The sequence below is a fragment of the Chiloscyllium plagiosum genome, unplaced genomic scaffold (genome assembly GCF_037043375.1).
Source record: "Chiloscyllium plagiosum isolate Xiang-an unplaced genomic scaffold, Cpla_swu_hap1 HiC_scaffold_18, whole genome shotgun sequence".
NCBI lineage: Eukaryota > Metazoa > Chordata > Chondrichthyes > Orectolobiformes > Hemiscylliidae > Chiloscyllium > Chiloscyllium plagiosum.
Window position 1 is genome coordinate 43,693,503 of NW_028270156.1, and position 14,361 is coordinate 43,707,863.

At 39.8% G+C, this 14,361-nt stretch overlaps 1 protein-coding gene across 3 annotated transcripts in view; it reads right to left on the minus strand.

The window, feature by feature from the left end:
* Window positions 1–647: 647 nt before the first annotated feature.
* tmem41b (transmembrane protein 41B) overlaps window positions 648–14,361 on the minus strand; it is a 32,957-nt gene continuing 19,243 nt past the window's right edge. For all 3 annotated transcript variants that reach the window (XM_043705888.2, XM_043705886.2, XM_043705889.2), the window contains 2 exons: window positions 11,270–11,408; window positions 648–1,614 (listed from right to left, as the gene is read on the minus strand). In XM_043705888.2, coding sequence (XP_043561823.2) covers window positions 1,445–1,614; window positions 11,270–11,408 — 309 coding nt within the window. In that variant the 3' untranslated portion in view covers window positions 648–1,444. The remainder of the gene's footprint in view (window positions 1,615–11,269; window positions 11,409–14,361) is intronic.

Genomic DNA, 14,361 nt, shown 5'->3' on the forward strand with positions numbered 1-14,361 from the left:
AAGTCTTACTTTAAAAGGCACATATGTGCATCGAATGCACTTCAGAAAAGACTCACTGGGCTGATTCTCAGGACTAAGTGATTGTCTTATGAGAAAACATTGAGTGAGTTGAACCTTTGTGCACTGAAGTACAGAAAATTTAGATGATCTTATTTAGAGTCAAGAATCTGAGACAGTTTGACAGGGTAGATAAGGAGAGGATGTTTCTGCTCAAGAATGAGAAAAGACAGTTTAAAATAAGGAATCATACATTCAAGATGGAGCTGAGGAAGAATTCCTTCTCCCAAGTCCTTAGAAATCTCTTGCCCAGACAGCAGTAGAGGCTCAGTCACAGAAACTATTTAACATTGATTTAGATAGATTGATCCCAGCTTGAAGTATTTATTCTTTTCTCCAGGGAATTTCTCGGCCATGCTTCTAATGTTCAACTTGGCAGGAAACCTTCACTCTTCCACCATGTCTCTCCAACTGCAGTCTGGTATTCTCAAAATAAAACTGCCTATCATATTTTCTCTCTCCTGTCCTATCATTTTACTCTGAGGGACATCTGCCTCTACTTAATATCTCCTCCAAGTTGTAAGCTTTGACTCGCAATTCAACACAGGGCTTACCTTGTTCGATAAAATAAGATACTCAGACTCACCATGCCATCTAGAGGGCATTTTATTACCATAGCAGTACAGAACTGAAAAGATCAATCATTTTCAATGAACAGGTACAATTTTATACAATGCAATTGAAAGATCTTTACAGATACACTTTTATTAAAATTAGAACAAATAATCATATTATACCACTTAAAATTGAACAAGTAGCTCACAAGGTATGAATACAGAAATAATAAAATAATCCAGTCTCCACCCAATCCAATAAATATTTGCACCAGAAAGTTCAAAAGTTAAAGGAACCAAAAACATGTGAAGCAAAAAATATGCTAAGAATGTGTATGTATTGCAGGGTTGATGCTCCTAATACTGTTACAGGCATAAAAATTGCAGATATTATTTTTAATTGTGAAAGTACTTTGCACAAATGCTTCCACTATGTGTAATCACAGCACGAGAAAAAAAGTTTCTATTTAAAATAAGAAGGGAGCTAAACTTAGTATATCTGGAATGAGGAATGCCTTGCCACAATTCAGTTATATTCTGCAACAAATTTCATTATAAAGAATAAACAGAAAGCAGGCAAGTCACGTAGCCCAGTTTATGTGATCTAGATGATGCTAATAGAAGTGAACTAAAAGGGAAACTGAATATATTATGACCAAAGAATAAAGACACATTATTGAAGTGCATATTATTAGAAAAAAAATTAAAAGGGATTTATCTGTCTCTGAAATATAACCTTTACTACAATCCCACTTAGTGGACATTCACTATGCCCCATGTAATTGAAGGTAACAAAGGCAAATTTTGACATAAGATGGAAGATTGTGCAATGGTTACGAGAACTTCTGCTTCAGCTTCTTTTGAAAAAACACTGGAAGTAGGGAGACTATTGCCAAGATCATGAGAACAAACACTGAATTCCAAGAAACAGCCTCTCCTGCAGTTGTAAGTTGGTAAAGGGTTGTGCCAGCTTTAATAGCCACAAACGATGGAGGTGCTACACCTGAAGTGAAAGAAAGAGAGAATTGATTCAGGATTTCTTCAGTACCCTACAGTATCCATGATATTTAAATTCTGACAACATTTCAATGGTTCAGATTATTTTGATTAAAATTAATTCAATGCTCCCCCGCCATAGAGGATCAAAAGGTCATAGGTTCGTGCTATACTGGTAAATGTTTGGTAGGATAGTGTGAGGAGAAAACTACAAGGAAATTCAATATTTCTGGGGAATGAGAGAAAAAAAAACCTGGTGATATTTAACACTATCCATTTGCTGGAAATTTAAATTAACATGGTCAAGAACGAACTAAAGACCTTGTAGTCTACATTCAGCGTGCATTAGTATGAAATTGACTTTCGAATATCAAAGTCAATTTACTTACCTTAAAAGTGATTTACCTACAGTTGGTTCTAATGTAAAGTAATAATCCAGTTCTCATGAGATCTCACATTATAAGAAAACCATGCAATAGTCACACCATTTAAGCTAACGGTGCCAGAATCGCATTCTAGTCAATGCAGATAAGGAAAGTTTGCGTTCTACAAAACAGTCTAAATTCTTCAATTGTATTAAAGCTAATTCATGTTGAAGAAACACATAGCATAGCAAAACCGATTGTACTACAGTACACAATTTAAAATATTTGTTTGATTTTCATCTTTTATCACTTCCCTCGAGCTCAAAGAGAAGGTCTATGAACCATACAAACAAGGAACATTAGTCTGCTATTTGGCCCTTTGAGCTTGCTCCACTGTTTAATAAAATCATGGCCAAATGGATTCTAACCCCAAATCTAAATTTCTATTTACCTGTTATAGCTCCTCATCTCAGGAATAATTGGGTGAGGCTTGTTTGAAATGCAACCATGCATGATATAGGCATCGGGTACATTGCTTCTGCTGGTAGCTAACAGATCCACCAGTAGGTTCAGGCAGAGGGGCAGTCCAGGGGGTGTTTCCTCCTCCTTGGGAGAGCTTTGGACCTGGGGTGTCCTCAGAGTGTGACCCATCCCCACTTCCCACCTTTACTGCAGTGAAGGAAGAATGCAGCTGCCACCATGTGCCACACGCAATATCAATAATCACTGCCAGCTAATACTTTTTTATTCGTTCATGGTATGTGGGCATCGTTGACTAGGCCAGCCATTTATTGCCCATTCCTAATTGCCCAGAGGGCAGTTAAAAGTCAACCACATTGTTGTGGGTCTGGAGTCATATGTAGGCCAGACCAAGTAAGAATGGCAGTTTCCATCCTAAAGGAAGTTAGTGAACCAGATGGGATTTTTATGACAATCAACGATAGTCATCATTAGACACTTAATTCCAGATTCTTAAAATTGAATTCAAATTCCATGGACTGACAGAGGAAGTGGTAGATGCAGGTACAGTTACAACACTTAAAAGACATTTGATCAGGTACATGAATAGGAAAGGTTCAGAGGGATATGGGCCAAATGCAGGCAAATGGGACTAGTTTCTTTTGGGAAATGTGGTTGACGTGGACGAGTTGGACTGAAGGGTCTGTCTCTGTGTTGTATAACTGTCTAAAAAATTGTACAAAGTACCAACATGTGATTAAAGCAAGACATTATATAACTCCAGCAATACATGTTCACTTATATATACGATTTCCCTTGCAATAAACACCAATATTTTATTGGGGAAGGTGGCAGCAGAATGATAATTGCACTGAACCAGTGATCCAGAGCTCCAAGCCAAATCTCTGGCTCAGATTTCACCATGGCAGCTGGTGAAATTTAAAATTAATTCATAAATTTAGAATTCAAAGCTCACGTCAGTAATTGTAACCATGAAACGATCATTAATGGTTATACAAATCCATCAGATTCCTTCCCTTCAAGGACTTTAATGAATCTGCCTTCCTTCAGAAATAAAAACCAAAATAACTGCAGATGCTGTAAATCAGAAATTGCTGTAAAAGCTCAGCAGGTCTGGCAGCATCTGTGGTGTGAAATCAGGGTTCACTTTCAGCTCTGGTGACTCTTCCACAACCAGCTAAGCTTTTCCAGCAATTTCTGTTTTTGGTGCCATCCTTCCTAGTCTAGCTGACATGTGACTCTTGACCCACAATAATGTGGCTGACACTTAAATGCCTCCTGAAATGGCCAAACAAACCATTTGTTTAAGAGCAATTGGGGATGGATAGCAAATCCAATTGATACAAACATCCCATGAAACATTGCCTTCCTAATCACTTCTGAATGTGGCATCTGTCGTGTACACATCTTGTTCATTTCAATTTCATATCAATTTGAAAAAAGTCTGGGTTGTTTATCCTTAGGTGGGAATATACCTCAACTGTACCCAAACACTCTTTCCTTTACAGACAGCCCACTGTTGTGTGACACTGCTAATTTTAATACTAATTTATGTGTCACAGATGTATTCTCACCCCTTTATATACAAACACAAGATCAAAGAACAAGAGTAGGCCACTCAGCTCTTCGAGCCTGCTCTGCCATTCAACAAAATCTGATTTTAACCTCAACTCTGCATTCCTGCATTGCCCTAAAAATCTTTTATCCTCTTGGTAATTGAAGAATTTATCTACTTCATACTTTCTGCATCCACAGCCTTTTGAGGGAGGGAAATTCAAAGACTTTTAACATGATTTCCTACAGTACAGAGACAGACCATTTGGCCCAATGAATCTGCATCCACCTTCCAAAGAGCCAGATCCACCCCACCCCCTTAACTCCACCAAGGGTTTCACCATGGCTAACCCACCTAACCTGCAATTCCCTGGACACAATGGGGAAATTTTTAGCATGGGCAATCCACCTAACCTCACTGCTTTGGACTGTGGGAGAAAATGGGAGCACCTAGAAGAAACCCATGCTGAAACATGCAAACTCCACCCAAAAGGCTGGAATTGAACCCAGGTCCCTTATGATGTGAGACAGCAATGCTAATCACGATATCTATAAACCTCTGAGCAAAAAGATGTTTTGTCTGTTTAAAATGGAAGATCGCTTACTTTTAAACTATGATTCCTAGCTCTAGATTCCCTCACAAGAGGAAGCATCTTTTCAATATCCACCTGGTCAAGTCCCCTCAGGATCTTGTAAGTTTCAAATAAATCACCCCTGACACTTCGAAGGTCCACAACGTACCAGCCAAGCCTGGGTAGCCTTTCATTACAAGGCTAATTTCCCTTTCCAGATATTAGCCCAGCAAACCTTCTCTGAACTACTTTCAACACATGAACATCCTTCCAGTGACCAATAGCATACACAGCATTCCAGATGAAGTTTCACCAATGCCCTGGGACTTGTCAACTTGCAGCTCCAACTATTTACTCGGTAATACTTCCTTGGTAAATTGTAATTTTGAGTTCCTATATCCTTTCAATTCCTGATTTACAACTATTTTCAGGATGCAACTTGTATCCTCACTAGTGAAGTCAAAAACAAAATATTAGTTCCAATTCATCTGCCATTTTGTTATCCTCCATTATAGTTCCCCAGACTCATTTGAAGTTGACTTTCCCCCGAATAATTATTCGTATTTGGAATGTTCCTGTCCTTTTGTTAGCAAACATAAAATCTTATGACACAATGATCACAGTTCCCTGAATGTTCAACCAAGAACGGATCTACTTGACCCACCTCATTTTCAAAATCGGTGCCTCTTTCTCATTGGACTGTAAAATGACTGATGCAGACAATTCTGCTGAAAAGACTCTAGGAATTCTTGTTAATCTCTGCCCTTTACACTACGAGCATTCCAGTCTATATTCAAACCCCTATTATAACTACTCTATAGTAATTGCACAGCTCTGCAATTTCCTTACAAATCTGTTTCTTTATAACTTTCTCACCAGTTGGCAGCCTATAGGCTACTAAGCAATGTAACTGCACATTTTGCTTCTTCGCTTTAGACAAATAGAATGTCTGAGGAGTCAGGGACAAAATCTTGCTCGCCTTAACCAATGCCGCCACCCCGGCTTGTTCTAAACAACTTATATTTAGAAATATTTAATTGCAAGCCTTACTCTTGAGCTAGGTCTCCATCATAATTATATCATATTCCCACCTCATTTCCTGATGAAGGGCTTATTCCCAAAACGTCGACTCTCCTGCTCCTTGGATGCAGCTTGACCTGCTGTGCTTTTCCAACGCCACATTTTTTGACTCTGATGCTCCAGCATTTGCAGTACTCACTTTCTCATATTTCCACCTGGCAACTTGCACCTAAAACTCATTATCCTATTTTCTCCACTTCATGCATTGGTATACATGCACAGTAATCTTGATTTAGGAATCATTTCTAACAGTGAACTCACCCATTAATTTATTATTTACTAATCCAGTGCTATATGTTTCTCCCAGTATTGTGTACACCTTGGTGTTCCTCTGATATTACCACCTGGTTTACACATGCTGTCCAATTATTTTAAACATTCCTCAATAGCATTAGGAAATTGTCCCACAAGGAAACAGGCTCTGGCTATGTTTAGGCATAATCCATCCAGCTTGTACATTCATCATTTCCATCTGAGCCAGTCCCAATATCACAGGAATCTAAAGTCCTCCCTCCTGCACCATCTTTCCAACGAGGCATTCATCTCCACTCCTTATATTACCTTTATTTGTTTTCACCCCTACGTCATCTGTTGGCACAGAGCAGGGATGCCACTACCAATAGGATCCAAATAGAACTTCATTTGAAGAGGGGGAAAACAAAATCACAGAAGTGAGTAGTTGATGGTGTAGTGAGTATTTTCTTTTAAATACTTACATTCTGGAATTTCAATTGGGTAAGTAGAACATCAAAAAGAATATAAAGCACAAGCAAAATTGTAAGCACGCACTCAGGTTTTAGTAAATTAATGCATTGAAAATGCTACATGGATGGTTGGTATGTTGCAGCTGTAGCATGTGGGAACTGATGGACAATCCAAAGAGAAAACAGAACTTTGCTCAGAGTTAGTGCTAGATTTCAAGTTTCAGACAAGCAAAGAATTAAGGAACATTTTATATGGATAATTGTTCCAGTTAGTGGTACATTTTTCAGAATGGAGAGGGTGAGACTGTGATTAAGACGGTTATGAAGATTTTTTTGGGGTGAGGGGGAGTGCCTCAGCCTTTACCATTATCCATCTGTTTAGAGGTTTTGCATCTTATATAAATGATAGCAGGAGCTGTAGGTAGATGAGCAATCTAACCGTGGCACTATGATATGAAAAGCCGATCAAGTAGAAGTTGAGAAGAATATAGAGCAGGAATGAGCATTGACAGTGGATAGATATGGTTCCCTGTAATTGACAGAGAGAATCCAAAAGGCTGCGTTGCTTGCCTGGTGCCAGGGTTCTGAACACCAGCTCTGCACTATAAAGGAACTTGCAGCGTGAGGGAAAGAGTCCAGTTATTGTGATTCATGTAGGTACCAACAACATAGACAGGACTACTGCAATCAACGCTCTGACCAATGAAGGCCAGCACGTCAAATGCTTTCTTCACCACCCTGTCTCCCTGTGATGCCACTTTCAAGAATCTATGTAACTGCACCCCTAGGTCTCTCTTTGTTCAACAACACTCTACTATGAACTGTGTAAATCCTGCCCTGGTTATCATACCAAAATGCAACACCTCACATTTATCTGAATTAAATTCCATCAGCCATTCCTGGAGGGATTTGCATCATTTAGATGCTGGTGGGTATCTCTCCTCGTCAACATGACTGAACACAGAAACTACCTTCAACGCCTCTCCCTTACTGATGATCTCCACTTTGTCCTGTTCTCAGTTAAATCAATAACCAGAGTATCTCCAGCAATAGTTTATCTTCCTGCTATCACTGGAGTCTCCTGGATAATGTATTCTTGGCTCCTCTTATTTCTCAAACACAAAAAACGTTATTTAGCATCAAAGGCTGCAACATCACATTCCACATCTATGCTGATGGAACCCAAATCTATTCCTCTACCAACTCACCTAATCTCTCCACTGCTCATTCTTGCCAGCCTGCATCTCTGACATTCAGTTGCAAATAAGTCGAAGTTTCTACCAGGTAAACCTGGGTAGAACAAAACTATAATTTTGGGACCCAATCGAACCTCATCATACCTACCTATCCCTATCACAAATGCTGTTTGCATGCCACTACTTTGGAGAACTTCAATGCCAATCAGGAAACATGACTCAGTAACCTCACGGGCAAACGTATCTCTCATTCTACTATTCCATTGAGCCAGGAAACTAAGACTGGCTCAATGTAGAAGAACATGCCAAGAGTCATACAAGGCATACTTAAGTTCTGAAATGCCAACCTGATGATACAACATAGAACCATATATATGTACTACACAAAAACACCATGCTATAGATGGAGCTAAATCATCCAACAATTAATGGATGAGATCAAAGATTTATAGTACTGGCACATCCAGTCGCAAATGCCTGCATGCAGCAATAGCTGAACAATATCCAGACCTGGACTAGTAACTGGCAAGTAATGCTTGCATTACATAATTGTCAAATAACAACCATCTTGAAAAGGAAAGAATCTACCAACTTCCTTCAATGCTCAACAGCATTTCCATCACTATATCCCTGCCGTCAACATCCTGTGGACACAACACAAGCCAACAGTATTATGGAATACTCTCCACTTGCCTCGATAAATGTTGCTCCAACACTCAAGAAATTCAACAACATCCGGGGGGGAAAAAAACAGCCATTTAGTCAGCAGCTGATCCACCACCCTGAAATATTTCCTTTTCTGCTAACACACAATTAGAGTGTGTACTATACACAAGATGTAGTACAGTAACCTGCCAAGGTTCCTTCAATGGGGTCTTCCAAACTCAAGACCACTATCACGGTGGGCGGCACGGTGGCACAGTGGTTAGCACTGCTGCCTCACAGCGCCAGAGACCCGGGTTCAATTCCCGCCTCAGGCGACTGACTGTGTGGAGTTTGCACGTTCTTCCAGTGTCTGCGTGGGTTTCCTCCGGGTGCTCCGGTTTCCTCCCACCATCCAAAAGATGTGCAGGGTCAGGTGAATTGGCCATACTAAATTGCCCGTAGTGTTAGGTAAGGGGTAAATGTAGGGGTAGGGGTGGGTTTCGCTTCGGCGGGTCGTTGTGGACTTGTTGGGCCGAAGGGCCTGTTTCCACACTGTAATCTAATCTAATATAATCTAATCTAATTTGGAAGGGTAAGGAAAGCAGATGCATGGGAAGATCACCACCAGCAAGTTGCCTTCCAGTCATACAACATCCTGATTTGGAATTATATTTCTACACTGTTAGCTAAAAATCATGGAACTGTCTTCTTTACAACAGTGAATATACCCACCTCAAAAGGACTCTCATAGTTCAGGTAGGCAGTTCGCCATCACTTCTCAAGGCCATGGTGGAAGGGAATAACTGCCAGCCTTACCAGTGACATATTCCAAGAATGAATTAAATAAAAGATAAAACATCATAAAATTGAGACAGAAGTTGGAAAATGAGCTTCAGCCACAGGAATGGGTCTTTCTCTATGCATTCAAATAAACACCCAACTTTAAAAATGCTCAAATAAACCTTTCTTGATCTTCACTGCTTCAGTGAGTAGTTCTAATATCTAAAAGCTTTCCAAGAAACTATAACTTCCTATCTCTGGGATAATCTTCATGGCAATTCTGCATTGAATAGTCCTGACAACTTTATCAATCCTTCATTGATTAGGTTAGATTCCCTAGAATGTGTAAAAAGTCCATTTGGCCCGAAAAGTGCACACCGACTCTCCAAAGAGTATCCACCCAGACCCATTTCCCTGCCTAATGCACCAAACACTATGGGCAATTTAGCACGGCCAATCAACCTGACCTGCACATCTTTGTGATGTGGGAGGAAACCAGAGCACCCGGAGGAAACCCACACAGACATGGGAAGAATGTGCAACTCCACCCAGATAGTCATCCAAGGCTGGAATCGAACTGGGTCCATGACACCGTGAGGCTGCAGTGCTAAACACTCAACCACTGAGCCACCATGCTGCCCATTACATTCAAACTGTACATAGTACTCCAACTCTGATCTGACTACAGTTTTATGTAAATTGCTTGCGCATTTAGTCATCTGGTAGAACTTGAGTACTGCTGAAAAGACACTTTTCTAGGCCTTTTGTCTTGCACTTATCAGGACAGTTCACAAGTGAATAGAAAACATTGCTTAATCTGTATGTGAGGACAGCGCTGATGAGTTGGCAAGTAGATTCTGATTGGTGCAGGTGCTGTCATGGAGAACACCCTAATTAGTGATAACAGAGTTAATTGCCATGCTCTGTTGACATCTTGAACAAAGCAGGCTGAACTGTAATTGGTTCATTTCCAGGACCATACCTTGATCAGAGAATGGCTACAACTCATTCTGTTGTGTTGAAACTGATGCAGCGTGTGCATGCTTATGATTATGAGTCAGGCTCCGAGTATGGCACACATGGGTATAGGAAGTGACTTATTAAGTTACAGGTCCCTGTATATCACAGACAGAGAGTCCATTGTATGTACACTGCACCTCTTTCAAGGCAACAAAACAGGTGATAGCCATTCTCTGGTTAACTTATCCGGGGAAGGCTTTAACCAGGGTTAAGCTGCCTTGTTTGAAATGTAAACAAAATCTGGCAGTTAACAGTCAGTCATCATTTAGTGGTGCACCCTTCATGGCAACAACGCTGCAAATCAGAGTCCACTTGTCAACCAATAAGCACTCTTCTTTAATGGACATAATTTTTTTCCCTTTGTTCTGATATTCATAGAGTCTTAGAGATGTACAGCATGGAAATAGACCCTTCGGTCCAACCCGTCCATGCTGAACAGATATCGCAACCCAATCTAGTCCCACCTACATATCCCTTGCAAAATGTTAACGCAAATGCAAGATAAAAAGCTTCAACAAATGTGCCTATTTTCAATAATGCATTTATTTTGTTGTTCTCTATATCCACACTTCTAATGCTGCAACTATTTTTTGTTCAGCAAGATAACTGACATAACCAAACCAAGCTCCTCAGGAATCTATACCATTTGAATTCCTCTTGGGCCAGTACAAAGTATGGACACTTTCCCATTAAGATAACCCATTTACCTAATTAAGGAAACACTGGTATAAACTGATCAGTGACAAGTTTCAGGGGTCGACTAAGTATTCAGGGATGCTGCAGGCATTTAAGTTGCATTGCTCTGGCTAGATATCCATTTTTTTGTCCAGTCAGGACCAGCCTTCCAGTAATGATACCAGCTATGGAAAGAGTTCCATAGGCCAGTGATAGGTTTCCCTGTTCAAATTTTAATCACTTGGCTAATAAATGATCCGTGGAATCATTGGAAGCATGGAAATGGCAAATATGCCATGATCAGCTTTATTTTAATCTCCCACTATCATGCCTTTCAGGCTACCTTTGTTAGATAAGGTGAGCTTCCCCAATCTACCACAAAAGAATCGTCATTACCTTGTCTTAACTAATTCACAAGGCAGGAGCTTAAACAATAGGAAGAGAGGAAATCAATACCAAAAATGAGCAGCAAACTTCACGGTGTGCCTTAACAATTTCCCTCAACATACTAGACAGTACCTGGGATTTAATCAATTGAATCAATAGGGCTTTCTAAGCAAAGAGACCTACAGTGAAATCACACATACTTACCTAAAAACGTGCCAATGAAAAATACACCGAGAGGTACATTTATTACAGGACTGGTAATGTTAATGAACCAGTTTGGCAGAAAAGGAGTTATTCTCAAGAAAATGATATAATTTATAAGATGCTCCCTGTGCTTGTCAACCTGCAAAATAAACATTAAAACATATGTCAATAGGCATATTTCGAACAATTTTCAGATTATGATATCCAGACACAACTACTTCTCTTGCACTCCAACAGATAATGACATAAGCAATTCTGTAACAGATTTAAGCTTTATAGCATTACCAAATTATACACCAAGCAAAGCATCACTGACTAGTAACATTTTTAATGCATCTATTATACTGGGAATGTAGATCATGCTTGGTAATGGCAGAACAGATCACAGAGTGGACTGGTGACTTCATCACTGGAATGTGCATAAAAGTTGAACCAAATAATTTGACAAATCCACTTTGTATCCAGGAGGAAGCTCTCAGATGATGCTAGAGTTCAATGCTCTTGCACCTACAATAGTGATCAGTCATCAAAAAATATCTGGATCAAACCTAGTCTTATTGCAGTAAAGTACTGCTGTAGGGTCAGGCTGTAATTTTACTTGCTTTCTTTGTTTCCAATCTTTGAAGTGATAATTGATCTAATGCTGATAGTTAACTGCAAATAGTATGCAAAATCAAAGCATTCATTTGAAGTAATTTTCTTCTTAGCTATTCTTGTCCTAATTCCCACTCTCGGGATTTCTATTTCAAAACGTACCTCCTGTAAATTATCTGAAGCCCCAAAGATGGTTAGCCATGATTCTCATTTTAATCTTCCCTTGTTCTTTCATCAAGATGTTGCAATATTTATTACAGTTCTCTGCAGTGGTCCATTCAGATCAGAAATCAAATCTATTTCTGTCTTCAACGTTAGACCCCTCTAAAACAGCATGATTTTACTGCTACTAATTTGCGACTTCAACTTACAAGTTTGAGATGAAGAGAACACAACTGCCCAGATATTACAATTGCCAGATAGTCTTTGAAGCAGCACCGACAGGAGTTACATGTGTCTGGACTGTGTGGAATCCCTCTTGCAGCCAGCACGCTGAGACCTGCCTGACAAACCAAGTTTTCCCAAATGTGAATTATCTTCCAACAAAGGTCTTTCACATTTGAGAATTTGGATGGTTACAAATCATTTAAGCTTAATAGTTACACAGGGGAAAAAAAAGGTACGGAAACTACCACAATTTCTTTGTAATTATTAACTTGACCATATCCCTCTATCCCAAAACACAAATCTAACACCTCCAATCATTATCTTGCTGGACCCAACTTAACCCACCTCCATCAACAGGCATGACCTGAACCTGCTGGGGCCAACATTCAAACCAGCCCCGACACTGCACCCTGCCCTGACATGACACATTGATCTTGAGCCCCTCCCAACTAGACCCATCTCTGCTGTATCAGTCAATATCCTTCCCGAGCTGACCAGGCCTATCAGTGCTGGCACTGACATGTCGATCAGAACATCCGGGTCAATACATTAACGTCATTTTTAACCACTCTCTATGAAAGAAGAGGCAACAACAATTTATGTAGAAACAGGCTGTTGTTTGCCGCAAACCGAGATCAAAGCAATAAATTCACTGGGCACCAACATTCATCACAAACATTCTTTTTAAATGTTAAGAATTTTTTGTCATTGGTTGTCTATATACCCAAGACACTGGGAATATATTCATCAGATATATTAGATAGTAGTAAATTTTAATTTCCAAAAACCTCCCAGTTTAAAAAAAGACAGCATTTTGATATTATCTGATCACCATGAATAAACGCCAATGTTATTTTCCTATTAACTTTGCCTTGAATGCCAGTCCTGAGATGCCCACAGAGTAAACAAGATCATGCACACCAGCATAAATCAACAGGATTAATGCTCATGGGAGGCAACCATGAAACAAAAATAGAAAATATTTAAAAAACACACTAGATCCATCAGTGTCTGTGGTGAAAGAAAAATTTCCATTTGAATGCCATTTCTTCGATAGAATGAAAATAATCTCTCAGGTCTTCTTGTGTCTGATTTTACCCTTTGATTAGTTACTGTTTGAATAATTTCTTCCTCCTTTTCTCCCTCTAATTGTATTAGCACATTTACCAGCTTTTTTCATTTCAGCTGAAAGAAATCCATGTCTTCATATTGCTGATCAACATGCTGTGTGTTTCAAGCATTTTGATTTTGTTTCAGATTTTTAGCATTAACAGTATTTTGCTTTTTACATGTGTCTGGCTTGAAGAGATTGAGCAATGGAATGTTAATGCCTGCTTAGTAAAGGGTAATGATGCATTTTAGTTAATTGTCCTGTCCATCTGTGTCTCCCAGTCAGTAGAATCACAGTAACCTGGATAATAAGCCAAACAATGACTTCAGATACAGCTGTGCAAGCCAAATACTTTTAGAAGATCAAAAATATGCTCAACAAACTGCCCCACAATATCCATCATTACATCAGGATAACTATTTGGCATTATAAAACCATTGATTTTTACATTTTTTAAAATTAATTTGAGAGATGTTGTGGTGAGCTGTCTTCTTGAACCGTTGCATGCTGCAGATTGACCCACAATGCTATTAGAGAGGGAACTCCAGGATTTTGACTCAGGGATAGCGATGCAAAGTAATAAATATATTTCCACGTCAGGATGGTGAGTGGCTTGGAGGGGAAATTGTAGGTGGTGGTGTTCCCATCTTTCTGCTGCCCTTGCCTTTCTAGATAGAAGTGGTCATGAGTTTGAAGGTGCTGTCTGAGGATCTTGGGTGAATTTCTGCAGTGCACCTTGTAGATAGTAGCAGCAGTACGTACTGAGTGTTGGTGGTGGAGGGGGTGGATGTGGTGCCAATCAAGGAGGCTGCTTTGTCCAGGATGGTGTCAAGCTTCTTGAGTGTTGTTGGAGCTGCACCCATCCAGGTAAGTGGGGAGAATGCCAGCACACTGATTTGTGCCTTACAGATGATGGACAGGCTTTGGGGGAGTCAGCAGAGGAGTCACTCGCAGCAGTATTCCTAGCTTCTGACTTGCTCTTGTAGCCACTGTGTTTGTA